Source organism: Cryptomeria japonica, chromosome 7 (assembly GCF_030272615.1).
Source record: "Cryptomeria japonica chromosome 7, Sugi_1.0, whole genome shotgun sequence".
NCBI lineage: Eukaryota > Viridiplantae > Streptophyta > Pinopsida > Cupressales > Cupressaceae > Cryptomeria > Cryptomeria japonica.
Genome location: NC_081411.1, coordinates 263,336,133 through 263,355,964, shown reverse-complemented (window position 1 = coordinate 263,355,964; position 19,832 = coordinate 263,336,133). Strand labels below are relative to the sequence as shown.

The 19,832-nt window shown below is 35.4% G+C and overlaps 1 protein-coding gene across 1 annotated transcript; it reads right to left on the bottom strand.

The window, feature by feature from the left end:
- Positions 1-11,952: 11,952 nt before the first annotated feature.
- Positions 11,953-19,146, bottom strand: LOC131030011 (uncharacterized protein At4g28440). The gene is made up of 3 exons (XM_057960690.2): positions 18,891-19,146; positions 13,539-13,785; positions 11,953-12,607 (listed from the first exon to the last, which is right to left on the bottom strand). The coding sequence occupies exons 2-3, from the start codon at positions 13,759-13,761 to the stop codon at positions 12,417-12,419; spliced, it is 414 nt and encodes a 137-aa protein (XP_057816673.1). The 5' UTR covers positions 13,762-13,785; positions 18,891-19,146; the 3' UTR covers positions 11,953-12,416.
- Between the last annotated feature and the right edge of the window lie 686 nt (positions 19,147-19,832).

Below are 19,832 nucleotides of genomic sequence, written 5' to 3'. Positions count from 1 at the left end.
GATATAAAGGGAAGATTTAAAAAATAAGAATACACCACGCCTAAGGTAACTACATCCATCTCAGGTATGAATCCTCTCTGTGCTTTACGATTCATCTAAATTGTGATATTTCATATTACGTATATGATAAACATTGTATTATTTCTAATAATATTTATATGAACCCCACGATGTTGGGAATGCCAAGATAAATAAAATCTGCAGTAATTACGTTAATTCTGAAAAATAATAATCGGTTCACTCAAGAAAATATATATGACTATATGATCAATTCACTAATAACATCTACATACTGAAAATATTAAATTTTGGGAAAACTTCAATAGTCTAATCAACAACACACTCTGGATAATAATGGGTAATTGTATAATGTAGCCTAATGCACATTCAAATACAAATAATAAATTATATGACTGAATCAGCTAGCAGCAAATATATTAATACAGAGAATAATTAATGAGCAACAACTCTGTGATTAGTTAATATAGACAATAAACTGGAAATATTCAGCAAACCAAATATTTGAATAATCTAGTATTCTATGGTAATTGGTATAACTAAATCAAATTACATGTTGGGAGTTAACTGGTGAAATAATCAGAATGACAATAAGACTTGAATGTTGATAATAAAATAATTATTAATGAAAATGTGAATTAAAATCATCCCTGAGAAGTAGGGAAAACTGTTGGAGGGCACCCTACCTGATAAATGGGTAGGGAGAATTGCTATAGGGCACCCTACAAGATCATTAAGTGGGGAGAACTGCTATAGGGCACCCTACCTGATAAATGGGTAGGGAGAACTGCTATAGGGCACCCTACGAGATCATTAAGTGGGGAGAACTGCTAGAGGGCACCCTACCTGATAAATGGGTAGGGAGAACTACTATAGGGCACCCTACAAGATCACTAGGAAGGGAGAACTGCTATGGGGGCACCCTACAAGATCACTGGGAAGGGAGAACTGCTATGGGGGCACCCTACATGGTAGTACTGAGTATGGGAAACTGTTGATAAGACACCCTACATTAGTATATTTTCCCATTATTCCTAATCTATAATTTAGTCTTTGACACTGCTACCTTAATTTTAGTTATAGTTAATTCTGAATTTACTTACTTGTATGTTAATCACTTAAATAATTCATAGCATCTCCTAACCTGGTTTTGCAGGTTTGGACAAGTAGAAATTAAGGTACGTACTTTCAACCCTACTAGGACCCATAACTAGTGTATTTCCAGTTATTTTCCCTAAGGGACATTACACCTTGGAAATGATTTTGTGTTGCATGTTGAGTAGAGCAGTTGGTTGAAATCCCTCTAAATCATTAGCTTTATTGAATTAAGCTACCGGAACCAGATGGGCAAGGTTGAGCTTTTTGTGTTACATGTTGAGTAGAGCAGCTGGTTGAAAATCCCTCTAAATCATTAACTTTATTGAATTAAGCTACCAGAACCAGATGGGCAAGTTTGAGCTCCTTGAATAACAGTTGATTCCACTAGATTCTTCCATGGCTTTATAGTCATGTTTGATTGCATACCAGAAGTTCTCATAAAAAGGGGTTGTGAAGCTATCTAGACCCAAATGTTTGTTTGGATATTTTCAGTTGTTTGCACTTATCAAAATCTTGCCGGGCTGTTTGGTCATTATATAATAAGTGGTACAGGATCTTTGATTCTTGTTTTGTTATGAATACACTGCCCACCCTGAGTTTTAAGCTTTATGATAAAATTTAGATACTATTTTTTTTTTCTGCTCGATAAACTTTTTAACGTGACTGGTGACGTTGGCATGACACGCCCTGCGGCTCCATGTGAAATGCTTTTGACCTAGAGCTATGTACCAGTGAGGTCACAAATGGAGGATCTCATCCCCATATAACAATGTTAAGGCTCAAACCCGCAAGCACATTGGATCAGCGAAGACACAAGCCTGCAACGGCCGGGGGTTTGAACCTTGGTGGTCACAACAACACCACCATCACTTAACCAACACACTATGGGAAGAACCCAAAATTTAGATGCTATTGGTTGTGCATAAAAGCATGGAATTTTTTATTTTGGTTCCCCTCTCTTTATCCACTTTTACTTTTGATCTTTGACCCTAATAAATGCTCTCTTCACGCTAGATTGAGGCTAGCTGATGGATCTAATTTTGTTATCTCTACCTTGAGGAGTGGATGAGACCCTGGTCTCTAATGGTTGTTTGAATTTCCAATCCTTTGAATCCTTTTTCGAGTTACTGCTTGATGGCACAAAGATGTGAGAAGACATTGTCAAATTTAGATTTCTTCCATTACTTTACTTGTTGCTTTACAAATTAAGTATTTTAAAAAAATTTGTACATAGATGATCCATAGTTACTGCTCTGTTTTAGATTCAACTGTTGAAGAGGAGATGAATAGCATGATAGAGAAGTGATCAGACAATGTATCATCATTGACCACGGTTTCCATCTAATGATGATTACAAATACAGTACAATGCGAAGAAGATTTTGTCTCAACTTATAGTAATGTATTTTAAGTCTCTTGCAGCAGTTGCACCAATCATACTGGCCCTGGGAGAATTCCAGTTCCATCAGAGAATTATTGCTTTCATTTTGACAAAAAGATTCTATAGTTCTGATATCGAATCTTGTGCTTCCATTTCTTATAGTAATGTATTTTAAGTCTCTTGCAGTAGTTGCACCAATCATACTGGCATTGGGAGAATTTCAGTTCTGTCAGAGAATTATTGCTTTCATGTTGGCAATTGACAAAAGGCTTCTATAGTTGTGAAATCGAATCCTGTGATGATTACAAATACAGTACAATGGGAAGAAGATTCTGTTTCAACTTATGGTAATTTATCTTGAGTCTCTTGCAGCAGTTGCACCAATCATACTGGCCTTGGGATAATTCCAGTTGCATCAGCGAATTTTTTCATGTTGGCAAAAGGCTTCTATAGTTCGGATATCAAATCTTGTGCTTCCATTTCTTTCCTCAAAGATGATAGATGATATTCAAGTCAGCCATGAGGTTGTGTTGCTAAGATCCATTCCTGAGGCTGTGTAAGAAGCTTTAATCTTTATTTTCCTATTAAGAGAATTCTAAATTGAGGATCTGAACATGAAGCTATTTCAAAAGAAACATCCATTGAAAGCTTTGCCAGGTATTTGTTATATTTGGAGAATCCATTGGACCACTTATTTTGAGATTGATGTTGGACAATCTAATTGGATCTTCAAACTTTGGAAAAGTTACCAACAGATTTTGTTTTTCGGTTGCTTACAGCAGGAGAGGTCAACCCTGGCTCAATATTGGATAACAAATGCAATTGACTTCCTCAATATTTCAAGTCGAATCTAAGGACTAACCTTCCTAGATGTTAAATAATAGAAGCCAACTTACCATTAATTATGACTTAAATCAGCTAAACCATCCTCAACAGTGATTACAGTCAAAGATATTTTCATGTTGCAACGACTAATTAAACAAGCAACTCATTTTGTTATATGTATTTTCACCATGTGACTCATTTGGTTCAAATGAAAAACTAATTGCATATTCTCAAAAAAAATTAGTTATTTGCACATTAAATGGCCCTATGAAATTTTTTAATTAGCAGAACGTATAATTTGGAATCATCTCCTAAAATGTAGCAGCTATAGCTTAGGATTTGAAACTTAAGCATTTGATAGAGGGGCTGAACTTTTGCAGCAACTGCTTGACCTCAAATTTGCCACATGGCTGCAGCTATAGCTTACGATTTGAAACTTATGCAGCAAGTGCTTGACCTCAAATATGCCACATGGCTGCATATTTTGTCTAACTGCTTTTTAATTTCTTTTTAGTTTTTAACTCCAAATTGTGTCGAGTAAAAGAAATTTTAAGGTTGTTTTGTAAATTATTGAAAAATATCACGAGACCACTAGCTCCCACTAGCTCCCTCCCTCCCCACCCCCACAAAAAAAAAAATTTAGTGTCTCCAAAAAGTTTGCCAAGCAGCTGTATGGAACTCTTGCTCTAAACTTTGCTAGTCAGCCCAACATTTGCCAAATGTGTCATTCCCAATGCTCTTTTCTCTAATCATGTTAGTCAATGGAGACTACCAATTACAACCTATTACGCATCCAATCAACTAAACAACACCACCAGTGATATAGTTTAACAAATACTGATATCATGCGACCTTTTTATAGCTTTAAATCGAAAGCAAGCTTAGTTTGTTACCATATAGACACTCAATAGAGCGGGTTTTACTATGCCCACACTTTTAGGAGTAACCAACCGTCTGTGTAATACAATATAATATATCTTTCCATATCAGAACTAAATTTTGCTAGATTGCATGTCATTATTGAAAAACTAATGACAGATGATGAGATGTATAGGAAGGCGCATATTCATTCCTTGCACAAAGGGAAAAATGAAGTTTAATTACGGACATGAATTTCAACATCTAGATGGGCATTACAGCAAAAATAATATTAATAAAAATAATGTATCTATTCACCCATATATTAACAAACTTTTGGTTATTGCTTATTTTGATCAACTTCTTACGCATCGCTCTTGAAATAGAAAAGAATTAACCCACATACCCAACCAAAGAAAGTTAGACATACCATTTACTACACTATTCACATTTTATGATTTGTAATGTCCCCATTTTTTCTAGCCTCCTATGAAGTTTTAGCCTTTTTGGCTTTTTGGCTAAGTGGATAAATAAGGAAAAATTAATTAATTAATTTCTTATAAAATCATGAAATAAATTAAAAATTAAAAGGAGTGACTTTATATTTAATTAATTAGTGACTCAAAATAAAATAATTAATTATAAAGTCACTAAAATGAAATAATATTATTTATAGAATCCTCTAGAAGTTTATGAGACATATGGAGAAAAAAATAAATAGAGGTTGAGCCTCATTGTATGATCATGGAAGAATGGATTTGGATTTGATGAACTATCTAATGCGTTGCATTAATTGAATATCTGAGGACGCAAACCTTTAGTAGATTGATACAATGGCTTGACGAAACCCTAGTTCTTACTATTGGGAGTAAATTCTTGACAGAGTCTACATTAACACCAAATTTGTGAAGTCTTCTTCGAAGACATATTTGCAGATGAGAGTGGAAGATACTTAGTCTTCCATGCATCACTTATTGAGATTGATACACATTCATGGTGATTAGCATTCATGGAGTTATAAGAACATCATGCATCGATTATCATTGGACAAGAAGGATGATTGGTTGGAGATCAGCTTGGGGCGAAAATTGGAGACAAATGATGACATTGCAGGTCTAATTCAAAATTGGGTGCCATCCGCATAAACCACAATCTGCTATTATTTCCTTGCTGGAGCTACATAACGTTCATTGGAGATCAGCACTTTCATTGGAGGAGAAGGCGATTTGTGTGAAGTTGGACTGAGGGCAGAAATTAGGAGGTAGCTGATAATAATTGTAGATCGACTTCATGATCATTAACCCACGATTATGCTAATATTCCTTGATTTAAGACACATAATAATCAATGGAGGTCAGCGATAGCCTTGGAAGGATAAGGCGATTCAGCTAGAGGTATTTTGAAGGTGCAAAAAGAAGGTTTTAGTTGACATCGGTTATGAGAACAAACCATAACAGTCAACCATATTCCATGTTTTTGCTCTTTGACTCCCATCTTGACACCGGGTTTGGCATTTGACATTGACAATCTACTTGGGAAGGGAGAGCAATTCTTTTTGGTGCAGTGGAGAAGAGTTTAGCATTGCAAATTATTTATTCTCAAACATTTAAGTCTGCAACAGGAGCGATTTTGAGGAATAATGAGATTGAGCATATGTGAGAGAACCCAAGCTTCGATGTTGATTGCTACTTCAGTCACAAGGCAAGGCGTGTATATAACAGGTTTCTTTGGCACCATTCTATAACTCTTTTTTTTTTCAGATAATTTATAATGTTCATGGTTGCCACGTCCTCAGATTTTCTGATGTAATGAATACTTAGTGCTTCGTCATTAATGAGGACATTGTAAGAACTTGTTTGATTATTGTCTATTGCAATAAAGGAGGAATAAGTTTGCACCTTAATTGTATGTTGTCTGAGGTTTCCTGCCAACTGTTTGATATAATTACAGTCAGCTGTAGGTTCATGGTTTGCATCCAAATTTGGTATGATGTCACTATAAATTTGTGGAATAATCATCTTAGGAAATTGTTCCATCACTAAGTAGCAATTTGCTAGTCATTCATAGGTGCATATGTATTGTCAATGACTTCTAACAAGTCTAGAAATTTCTGAGACTTTGTGAATGAATTGTTTAACAAAGTTCCTAGAGTCATGAACTACATAACACACAAGCCACCCTACAGTCCAGAAACCACATAACACACAGGTTATGCAGACCGAGTCTTAGATCAACAGGTTGTTAGCAATTTGTTTGACGATATTACTTGCCTTTATAGTCATTTATGAGCGGGGGATATTGCAGTGGTATCAGTGCGATTTCTTGCCATCTTGTTGGGGTTTGAATTAATTATTCAGAGAGCTCGCATTGCATCATTTGAGTGACCAGCACACATAAGGTTGAGTCATGGGTTATTACAGTATTGTAGGGAAATCTAGAGAAGATGTTGAACATGATGCCATCAAGATGAGGGAAAAATTTGAACAGAGCTCCTTGAAGGCTATCAAACAATGCTAGATGCTTTTAAAGCACTACTCTCTTCATGATTATCTGAACTTGTTTGTCACCTCCAGGCCTAAAGAGATTGGGTTAGTAAAGTATATGAGGAGGGTGTATAAGGAGGAAATTTCTTCTAAAGGGACACAATTTAGTCATGGGAACAAGGTGAGCAGGTATGATAGAACTACTAAATCAATTTATGAGGATGGTTCTACATCTAAACTCAATGATCAGGTTACAGGAACACCCATAATGAGCAAGAATGAAATGTGAAGACGAGGTCTATGGTTTACTTGCAAAGGGTTTTGGGAGCCTAATCACCAATGTGTAGATAATGAGATTAGGGAGACTTATACATGTTGATTCACTTAATCATGATGTAGATGTGTTAGTAAATGACAAAAATGTTGTGGAAGGATCTACCAACATTGGCACGCAAGTTGGAAGTGTCAAAGATGAGGAATGTGCAGAGGATACAAGCTCTAACAGTTCTGATTTTTGTAGCAGCAGTCAAAATTATGCGTACTATCATGAGGTAACTGTCATTCTATGTGTGAAAGATGGAGGTAAGGAGTTCCCTAGTGTTGACACTCAAGATTTGGGTGTTAGAAATGAATTATATGATGGGATAAGGAGGGATGAAAGGGAACATGACTCTGATTTTCTGAATGCAATCATCAGTCTGTTATTAGCACATGAGCAATCCATTGAGGACACCCAGGTGTGGGTTGACACATGACAAAAGTTGGAGATGTTGACCATCCACAATCTGATTTCATGACAGTAAGTAAGCATGAGGTAATTAAACTAACTCATAGGGATGCTGTTGAAAATTTGTTTGAGGATGAGATTGATAGTAAGAATTATTTTGGTAATTACAATGCATCTTCTAGTGTGTTAGTTGAATCCATTAATGACACAATTCTGACACATAAAGAAAAATCAGAACATGGCGTTCAAGTTTGGGAAGCTAATCATGAGACATGGGTTGATGAAGCAACTAGTAAGTGGTCCGATTTGGTGCATCATAACATTCAAGGCATGTGTGACGAGTGGTTAAGAAAAGCTAGGCAAGCGAAATTGCTAGCTGCCCAAACAAGGCAACACCTACAAAAGGTCAAAGAGCATTGCAATCATATAGGTCAGATAACACAACAAAGAGAGGCATATCTTCAATCATTCTTTCTTCCAAGCGAAGAAGAGATAAAGATGGAGCATGTGCAAGGTAAGTGTGATTACAAATCAGCTTTAGAGGAGTCACATATTACTTCATTGGGTTTATATGATGATCAAGAAATTGAAGAATATGCAATCACAGATGAGTATAGTGACCTTATGAGATTAGCTACACATGAATTAATTTAGGGTGTTAGGGAAGGCACCTACATTTCAGATTTGACGTGGGCACCTATTCCTTATGATATGACAACTATCCACTTGTTGTTTGGTGACTCAATTTTCCTTGATTCTGCATGGGTTAGTGGCTGTCATGTTTTGTTTTCCAATGCATTTTCAGATTTGGCATGTTCTACATCAACTATTCAGTGACACGAAAGTGTGTGGGGACATACCAATTCGATGGGCAATAAGTATGAGGTGGATTTATTTGGTTTACATTGGTATGTCGACATCTATGACATCATTCATGCTGGGTGGTCGTTTGTGATGTTTCTTTGGCATTTGGGAGATCATTTCCACATTTCCTTACTGGTTAGCCTTCCAGGATGGAAGATTCATGGTGTTTTGAGGAGTCATTTCATCTTCATCACATATGGTAGGATTGATGGATTGGTTTGAGATCCGGGTATTGTCAGGGTTGAGGCTTATACTTTTGTGGCACGTGATGAGGTGATTGAATTGACTCAGCAGATACAGTTGGTGTTACATGAGCTCTTTCATGTTGACAGGGACATTGCACGGTTTTTCATTTGGGATCCAAGTGGCGTGTTTCTTCAAGATGTATTTGTTGAGCAATGGAGATTGCTAGGGGACAAGCAATTTCAGGAGGGCCATTTTTTCTAGCCTCCTATGAAATTTTAGCCTTTTGGCTAAGTAGAGAAATAAGGAGAAATTAATTAATTAATTTCTTATAAAGTCATGAAATAAATTAAAAATTAAAAGGAGTGACTTTTTATTTAATTAATTAATTAATTAGTGACTTAAAATAAAATAATTAATTATAAAGTCACTAAAATGAAATAATATTATTTCTAGAATCCTCTAGAAGTTTATGAGACGTATGGAGAAAAAAGATAAATAGAGGTTGAGCCTCATTGTATGATCATGGAAGAATGGATTTGGATTTGATGAACTATCTAATGCGTTGCATTAGTTGAATCTTTGGGGAAGCAAACTTTCAGCAAATTGATAGAAGGGCCGGACGAAACCCTAGTTCTTCCTATTGGGAGTAGATTCGTGACAGAGTCTACATCAGCACCAAATTTGCAAAGTCTTCTTCGAAGCCAAATTTGCAAATGAGAGTGGAAGATTCTCAGTCTTCCATACATCACTTATTGAGATTGATACACATTCAGTGATTAGCATTCATGGAATCATCAGAACATCATGCATCGATTATCATTGGACAAGAAGGGCGATTGGTTGGAGATCAGCTTGGGGTGAAAATTGGAGACAATTGATGACAGTGTAGGTCTGATTCAAAATTGGGTGCCATCCACATAAACCACGATCTGCTATTATTTCCTTGCTGGAGCTGCATAACATTCATTGGAGATCAACACTTTGCATTGGAGGAGAAAGGCGATTTGTGTGAAGTTGGACTGAGGGCGGAAATTAGGAGGTAGCTGATAATAATTGCAGATCTGTGACAGATCGACTTCATGATCATTAACCCACGATTCTGCTAATATTCCTTGATTTAAGACACATAATAATCAATGGAGGTCAGCGATAGCCTTGGAAGTATAAGGCGATTCAGCTAGAGGTATTTTGAAATGTGCAAACAGAAGGTTTTAGTTGACATCAGTTCTGAGAACAAACCATAACAGTCAGCCATGTTCCACATTTTTGCTCTGACTCCCATCTTGACATCAGGTTTGGCATTTGACATTGGCAATCTACTTGGGAAGGGAGAGCGATTCTTGTTTGTGCAGTAGAGAAGAGTTTAGCATTGCAAATTATTTATTCTCAAACCTTTACATCTGCAGCAGGGGCGATTTTGAGGAATACTTAGATTGAGCATATGTGAGGGAACCCAAGCTTGGATGTTGATTGCTACTTCAGTCACAAGGCAAGGCGTGTATATAACAGGTTTCTTTGGCACCATTCTATAACTCTTTTTTTTCAGATAATTTGTAATGTTCATGGTTGCCACGTCCTCAGATTTTCTGATGTAATGAATACTTAGTGCTTCCTCATTAATGAGTACATTGTAAGAACTTGTTTGATTATTGTCTATTGCAATAAAGGAGGAATAAGTTTGCACCTTAATTGTATGTTGTCTGAGGTTTCATGCCAATTGTTTGATATAATTACAGTAAGCTGTAGGTTCATGGTTTGCATCCAAATTTGGTATGATGTCATCATAAATTTGTGGAGTAATCATCCTAGGGAATTGTTCCATTATTAAGCAGCAATTTGCTAGTCATTCATAGGTGCATATGTATGGTCAATGACTTCTAACAAGTCTAGAAATTTCTAAGATTGTGAATGAATTGTTTGACAAAGTTCCTGGAGTCCTGAACTGCATAACACGCAAGCTACCCTGCAGTCCAGAAACCGCATAACATGCAGGTTGTCAGCAATTTGTTTGACGATATTCCTTGCCTTCACAGTCATTTATGAGCAGGGAATATTACATGATTCTGAAAGCCATGAGCACACATGAATATTGAAATAAGGTTTGCAACTCCCGTTATACTTTGCAACAGGTTTCTTAGACGAGCTGAATCAACAATTTTTTTTCTCTCCTAAGTAAATATAAAGAATTTATGGCGCTTAAAATTGCAGGAATCAATTAGAGACACTTTAACAGCTACCAAGCACCATTTTCTGATGGTTATGTAACATATAACAAGACAAACAAGATATGCCAATATTACAAACTTTATGCTGAAAACATTCTTCATAGCCTGTTTAAGAAGAAACAAACCTTCAACGACATAAAAAAGAATAGAAGGAGAATCAAAACAGATCATCTTGTAAATAATTTAAATAAACCTGGAACAATATTCAAATATTCAGTGCCATATAACAGAGTACAAATAGTTCAACATTAAAGTTCATTTTTTTTTGTTGCTGAAAACAAGAATTGGATTGCGTTGGAATTTTTTTGCATCATCATTTTGGATCACACTACATTATTCATTATTAGAATACAAAGAGTACTAATGAAAAAAAAATGGATATAAATTAATAAATTCAACCCACTTATTTCAGCCAGAATTAAGAATTTGGTAATTGAAAATATGGATGGAAAACCATCTAAAGCCAGTTTATGTATGTCCAACAAGGCAGTTGCACCACTAATCCATGATCATTCATATATAATTTTAAAATTAAAACAAAAAAGCATAACACAATCTGAAAAACAAAAAACAAAACTAGGTTGTAACTTTGCATTTAGGCTTTGGGCTTTGGGCTTGGCAATTTGGCTACTTTTTCCACAAGTTTAGTAGGTCCAAACATACAATATATATAATATTAGAATATATGTAAAAATAACATTTTGAATAAGTATGAGATTGAATCCAGAAACATGACTGTAACATTGATAATTCCATTTCAATTGTCAAAGATAAATTGGAATGTTTCAAATTAGTTTAACTTTGCATGGAAAATGAATATGAAACATCATATTGCTCTTGATCAAGAACATCAATATCATCATCTGGTTCATTAGAATCACAAGCAACAGCAGTGCCACTTCCACTTGGAGCTTTTATTTTGTGTGTTGCTAGGGACATAGAAGTGCATTTTACAGGTTTCTTAAGGTCACTCCCTCTGCTATTTTTCTTAAGAAAATTTGACTTTTTACATTTTGTTGTTGGATTCTTCCTGCATTTGCCATCTTCTGCCCCATGCCTGTGGATTCAGCCCAGATACATTCAATCATACAAGGGCAGAACCGTGACTAAACCTAGGTCAGAGGTGGACCAGGATCTGCACCCAGTCCAACATTGTAACATTGTTAAAATATATACAGAACTCAAGACATTACAACGAGCCACGTATTTAATATTTAAAAAACTCATTAAATCCAAAAAGCCACCATATCATAGAACTTGAAGACAGTGCAGACTGGGCATCCGGGCATCATAAAAGCAATTATACATACAAAACGTTATATGTTGTATATAAGAAAAATATTAGAGATCCAATCCCTCTTGTCCTTCCATAACATTAACTGAACTAGTTAACTGGATATTAGCCTGTGCCAGGGGCAAGATTAAGCAGTTCACTATCACAACCGAGTAAGCACAAAATTACACTAGACGGATGCCTCTACAAAATTACAGAAAACCTTGGCCTAAGTTCATAATACTCTGTACAGTAAATTAACTGTGATCAAGAAATCACTGAATCCCACCAACATAGCATTTCATGTAATCAGACTTGTAAAAAGAGGCTTCCTTGCTTGGAAGCCATAACTTTCCAGGCAAATGGAACAGCAGATCATATTTTGAACCATAAAAGTAAATCACGATGCATTAAAACTCCAGAATCTTTCAGCAAGCATAAACCACTTCCGTAGTTGTTTGAAATAGTCTGCAACTGTGTCATTCAACAGGTACACTGACCAATTCATACTCAATTAGTGACAAATTATTATCCTCTTTGACATTGAAGTTAGCTGCATCAGTCACTTCAACCCTTCCCCACTTGTCAACTGCCAACCTCATTGAGCCCTTGTACATATCAATTTTTGCATTCCGGAGAATCACAGTTGTATCGGGCTTCATCATGTCCACTGCAAATTTAAAAAATACAACAATATGTTGATTACTTTAGAGAGTAAATGTGACAATCCCATTCATAACGGTATACGTAATTGACTTTAGTAATCTTTAATTACAAGATAACTCTATCTTATATAATCTAAATTGAAGAAACATGAGAAGTCAAAACTTTGCATAAGAATGTCAGTAGAATGATGAGATTGAGAACCCTTAGCATATAACAACAAAAGAATTTCATGCAGCAAATTAAATGGATTCAGTGAAACTTGCGTTGCCCTTTTCAATACATTAGTTGACTCAATAAAAGGGAAGTCACTAACACTTTTCCTCTATAACATTATTGTAAGCTTTCTGCTTCAATATATGATAAAGATAGTTTCATTAAAAATAGGGCATAGGATATTTGCTCATAAGAGTCTCATCTCAATGTTATTCAGGAGAAAACGGTGACAACTTTCCAATATGCTGAACCACAATTGATTAACTGGTGTATAATTAGTCTCAATGTTGTCGCCAAAAGATTCTCTCTTCCATCCTTAATATTATCTACAACTGTAAGAAGAATTAACACCCTCTTTTAAATGATATTCAAAATCATAAAACTATAATGAAAGGGGAACTAAGTGTTAATAAGTATCACTTAACCTTTCATTCTCAGAGATAATTAAGTTTCTCCTTGCTCAATTCATTTACAATACAAGATCAAAGCACACCTGGTTCTTACAAAATCCTTCTTTTCATTATGTGCTCATGCATGGGAGACATTAGATTGCAAATATCATACCAAGTCTATCAAAATAAATTGGTAAAAAGAACAATTCTAAAAGCTTAAGAATGAGCATATCAAGCAAATGCAGAAAATCAATCTCAGAAGAGCATGTTACAAGAACAGGCCCAGCACAAGACAATGTTTCAAATAACAAAATTATTGATAATGCATACCTTGTTCATTCCTGGCTGTGAAAATGATTGTACCAGTTTCATCTCCAACCACACACTCTGCAATACGCATCGGGCGAACCTGAGGGCCACTTGGCCGTCCCTTTTGCATGACCGTTTTTGAACTAACGACCTTCACAGTCAATGTGTGGCCAGAAGTACCGGGCTGCAGCTGATCAACTTTAATGAAAACAGGTTTCCTCATCCCTGGCTTTGCATCCGTCATTTTGCTGAATTTCGATATGAATTCCTGGCAAAGATAATACATTCAAAAGTCAAAGGGGTAGGACTATTTAAGTTTGTCTTGCAAGATAAATGTAGGTGTAGAAAAAGATCATGTTTAATTCTCTTGGACTCTCCTTTTACAATCACATCACATACACAAGGAATATGCCACTTTCTTGGGCTAACATGTAAGATTTGATGCAATTTGAATTCACACGTAAATCATGCTTGCATCAAGTCTAGATACTGGTTAATCTACTAATGGACATCCTTACTAATTAAATTGACCATCATCTTAAGGTTCCAATTATCTAAGAGGTTGTGCTATAATGGTAATGGAGAATGTCCAGCAAGCTTGATCGAGTAGTAAAGATGAGCATTACCATGATGATGATGATGTGTTATACTTATTGGGAATGCTAAGCATGTTTAAAGTGGAATTGAAGAATGATAAGTTCAGTTCAAATGCATGGACATTGTACAATAGGTATGAGCCTTAAAATATGTTCCACACAATCACATGAGATATCCTTTGACCCTCATTTACCAATCAAAACCAAAATCTGTAATGTAGACCACTCATCAGACAGAACTAGAATCAAATCTTTTGTGGTACAGTAAAGCAGCGAATGCCTGGCAGATGTGTCAAAAAACCTATGTTTGTGCTGTACCTGATATAAGCCATGTGAATATTCAAGTGTGAGCAATGTTTGCTGAGATACATACTAACATACGAATTCAATTTTCAAGAATATGACCTAAGACTACCTCACACATAGGCAATTCACAATTTCACTCAAGCTTTACCAAGCCAGAAAATACAAGACACTTGAGATGCCACTTAAAGCATGGGTAAATATAAATTCATGAGCAGTTAAATCCCAGTCCAAAAGATTAAAATCCCTAATCCCATTGACATCATCAATTGGGAAAAAAGGAAAAAAGAAAAAGAAAACCATGATAAAATCGCAAGCAACTGCAGAATCATTTAGAAATCTATATCTCTAATATAAATAGAGTGAAAAGGTCAAAATAAACTCCATAAAATAGCCACAATATCTTTCTACCAAGAAACAAGGTATGGAAATAACAATATTCTATATGTGCAAGATTTACAGAATTGCAAGCTGAGCTGGCAGAGCAAATTTTGCCATCTCGACTTCACCAACATGTCATTCTCGCAGGGATTCTGTCTTCTGTAATACCCAGACTCAGCCAACTTGGAAGTCTTGCAGACACTTACAGAGTCTTTTGCAATCCCCAAATTCAGCTGACTTGCCTTGTACTCAGATCCAACAAAAAGTGGCTCTCACTCAATTAAAAATAACAATAACTATGGTCATAAGCATTTGTACCAATTTTATGATGGCAGAAAGCATCATATTTAATTCCTCCAGTGAGTAGATTCACTGGGACAATGAGTATAAATAATGACTAGTTGAATCCAAGTCCAAGCAGTTAATTGTCTTCTGTTGAAGTACACATTCGTATGGGAATTTAGTACTGTTCTGTTTCCCTTGCTAATAAATCCATGCTAGCCTTTTGAATCAAACCTTAAGGAAGTTATGAGAAATAATCAGGCACGAGATACTATCTAATAGTCATATCAATGCAACTAGATTGTATGTTTATGGTTAAAAATTTAGTCATACAATATCAGATGTTAATGTAACATATTTTAACCTGTAAAACTCAATGTACCCCTAGAACACATCCCCAGAGATTTCCATACATATCCCGGGGTCCAGGGAAGTTTTGGGGATGTGGAATCACGGGCAGAATGTTCCCTGAGACACCACAATGTCCCTTTCTAGCATATTCCTTACCTTTGCCCTAAAACACCAATTCCAACTTAAGATGAGAATTGCAATATATTTATAAATAGACTTTTATCAAAAATGAAGAAATTTTATTATAATATTCAGCTTATAATTCTATGAATAATTCAGATGATAAAACTTATCTTGATTTTCTGCAATAATTCTCCTTCAGACTGTCTTGTCGAAGATCAATAATACTCAGATCAATAAATTATAGCACAATACTCAATTGATCAAGTCATGAATTCTTCATAAATACCTTGCAAATCTACTGAGTTAAAAGACCCCGTCCCTCCAAACCTTAGCCCACCCCATGGACCCAAATCCTGTATGGTTTGCAGGTACTAACTAGTATTCAAAACCAATATCTTGATGCCATTTGCTAGATTATTGCTGACTGCTTGATTTCTCTTTATTGTCATTTCTTCTAAATGATACTTCAAAACATTGATGCTTGAATTATTGTTGTCTTAATGATTTGATGCTAGAATGTTTGATGCTTGAATAGTTGAAGTTTGAATGATGGATGTTTGTATGATTGATTGATTGTTTGCTTGCTTGGTTCCTTTATTCCAAATTGATGATTGATGGATGATTGAATGATTTCCTTTGATGGGTTCATGAGTAATGACTGAATGAATTCTGACTTGATAGAGTGATCATTGAATCCTTGGAATGATCTCTCCTTCATATTTTATTGGTGAAAGAGCCACCACATTTCACAAAAATTGAGCCACCATCCTTCATTTCAGCCTTTTTTGAGAATAATAAATTATTTTCCATATCTCTTGGATTCTTTTGTTGCGGATTGTAATTCTGAATTTCTGCTTTAAATTGATGTCTCTCCAGATGATTTGATTGACTTTTTATATCATAAAAATGGGAGTCACACCTCTTCACTCTAGCCTTTGCAAGGGATACATCCCTTCATAACGAATCACTGCCCTAGAATGCCTTCTAAGTAATCACTGGTAATTATATACTCTTTAATCATAGTCTACCCCTTTAAAATAAATAATTGTCTTTTTTTCCATTCCTTTTGTTCTTGTTTGGCCTCTCTTATTAATGCTATTATTATTTTATTTTATCACCTAGATTTAATTGCTACTAAAGTTGTGATCTATTTTGTGAAGGCTGTGCTCTCTATGGCAGGGGCATGAAAACACCTAAATATTCCCTAGACTGCCTTGTCGTAATCAATCAAATCCATCACCTAGTCAATTCCATCACCTAGGACAAGTCCCCCACAACTAAGGTTTTCCACACTTGATTAATTAATCCCATTATTTGATTAATCATTTTTTCATATCCTCACAATAAATAAATAATAATCTTTTCCACCTATTTTCCATCTCACACATGGCTAAAATAATTAAATAATATTATTATTTATTTATGCCTATATTCCCTCAACACATTCCAAAAATAAAGGATACCTAGAAGCACTTGTCTTTATGGTTCCTTTATTCTCTTCACCAAACCCAAGAATATAGCCCTTCAAGATACACATCCCTTATTTCCCTCATGATCATACCACTTACTCAATTCACTAAGTTCATCCTAGCCATTCACAATCTAACAACCTCCACATCCACCCTTTATCCCTTCCTTGATCCTAGGGAAATCCTCTCAACCATCCTCCGCCATTGATCTCACCATTAGATCTTGACTGTCTGTTCCTTCTTCCAAAATACTATAAATTCAGGTATCCTTTTCTTCCTTTCATCATAATCATCACTTGAGCTAAGTACATGTTGTCAAATTTGTAGTCTTCAAGCAAAACAGTATCCGCATATAACCTAGTCAAGGAGCAAATCAAATCACAATGGAGTCATGGGTAACATTTTGAGTTGATTTTGATGTTATCGTGTTGTTTTTATCTCTTCTGTAAGATATATCTAGAGTTTGTACTGGTTTAAAACAAGAATCTTTTCCTTTGCACTTGTTTTACATTTGCATTTAAAACTATTGCTTATGTTCTCATCCATTCCCATGCAGCAAAGATTTTGGGAACAGCCCCCACTAGTCATATACCTAGGAAAACAATTAAAAAAAGACTTTTAAAGGAAAAGACAAAGCCTTAAACTCAAACATTGGTTATTTAACACTCCAAAATGGCATACACCATGAAGATCCATGCAGCCTCAAAGTTCTTATTTCGTTATTTATAATGGTATATTTGATTACTTCTGTATGTTATTGATACTATTTTGATTTAAAATAAATAAGAATCGATTTTTTATTTAAAGCACTTCTAAGAGTATCATGTATTAATCATTTAAACATGAAAACTATATTTAGAAATTTTATGATAAAGTTCGATCAACTGGAATGAAAGACAAAACACAAACGTTCACGACACTGAAAGTCTTAAACAAAGGTTACCAGCCAAAACAGAAAAAATACAGCTAAAACTTTAACCTTTAAGTTTAGGCTCTTTAATTTGATCACTTATGCCAAGACGAGCCCAAAATGTGACTGGTGAATCTGATCCGAGAAAGTCTCAATGCTAAGCTTGAAGGTGTGTATTTGAGATAAAAAAAAAAAAACATCCAACAATATGTCCTAATCCATTGTTATGAGTCCATCCCTAGCAAGTCTAGTTGACTTGACATTGGGAAACTTGCCACTCAATATGAAGCAGGACAAAATAAAGGAGAGAAAAGATTAAAGCAGCAAAACTTTCTTTCCCTCCTTTTATCACTCATATTAACATAACACACCTGCTTTGACCACCCCAAATAAATAAACAGGATTTACAGCATGGCTGGCTTTTTTTGGCGTGATCTCGGTAAATTGAGTGGAGAGTTTGATTGAGCTCACCAATTTCCTTTAATTTAGTTATACCAAAAATAAAATAGCTAATCAGAGCCCAAATTGGGAAGCCAAGTCCCAAAGCGAAATCCTAGCAACTAGGGTTTTGAGTCAGAATAACATAATAAACCCTAAAAATCTAAAAACATATTCAAAAAACACTAAACACCCAAAATTGCCCAACTTAGATCTAGACAAACAAAGAAAATGTTTCATATTCAACAATTAAAAGAAAATAGCGAGGTCAACTCCCCTCAGGGAAAAGTTTGTACTGTTTCACAACAATCGAGACAAAACCCTCAAATAAACCTTAATTCATATAATCCAATTTGTAAAATGTCTACACCTCAAAACAGTGTTTTCTGCAGCTTTAGAAAACACCACAAACCGTATAAAGCAACTATTCAAATCCGTGAAAAAAAACATTGCTTTTACATTTGAATTCCACAAAATCAAAAGATGGGTTGTCAAAATTGCAAATATCGAATGTAATCACCTCGGAAAACTGGTTGTTCTCAGCAACAAATATACCGCAGCAGTTGTTCGATCCCTACGCCGCTGCCACTCGAAAGCTTTGATTCAAGTGCAGAAGATTGGGAGCTAATTAATCCCTTAACCGACAATAGCGAAGAGCTTGTTTCGTAAGCTGCGGAGAATCTCTATGAGGAAAAACTCGAATATATCCGTGCGAGGGACATGAAACCCATTTATGTACATAAAGCTTACAACATGATGTATTATGTTGTTTGTTAATGGAATAATTGGCTGTATATTGGTGTTTCCAACTTCAGTACATATGTTTCCATTTTCATGAGGATGCTTTGATTTGGACGGGATGCTTCGCCTCTCTAGAAAAAGGTGATTTGAATATATTCTTTTTGAGATTTTTTATTGGAAACTCTTCTACAATTTCATAGAATTTGATGAAGTACATTTAGAAGGTGGTGGATCAGTATGCGGGGTCAGATTATTAAACTTTAAAAAGATGTAAGTTGAAAGTTTGAAGCATACATAATAAAGTAAGCATAAGGTAGGCATAATGACAACTAAAAGGATAAGGACACTCCATCCTAGTGACGGAATTAGAATTGTGGTAATGATGTCATTTTGTCAACACTTGTCATCTTATCACGTGGAGATAAAGATCAGCATCCTGGTTATTCTAGGAGGTGGAGATAAGAGGTTTCATTACGTTTGGAATTTGATGGCGTGGCATTGTTTTATATATATATATATATTTATATTGGGGAATAATAAAAAATATATATTATAGATAGCTTATATGGTACCATAGTTGATTTGGGTCGTGGGTTTGCTCTCATTGATCTCGGGTTCGATTCCTAGGCTCAAACTTGCATGCTATTGCGTGCATGTTCAGGTGGACTAGTCTCTCCTCTGCTCGCTTTGGGCCCTAAATGAACTAGTCTCGCCTTTGTTT

Excerpts from the sequence above, each read along its gene's own strand:
- LOC131030011 (XM_057960690.2), bottom strand. The coding sequence starts at position 13,761 with ATGACGGATGCAAAGCCAGGGATGAGGAAACCTGTTTTCATTAAAGTT. Across the intron at positions 12,608-13,538 it reads CACAGCCAGGAATGAACAAG|TGGACATGATGAAGCCCGAT; the intron begins GTATGCATTATC and ends TTAAATTTGCAG.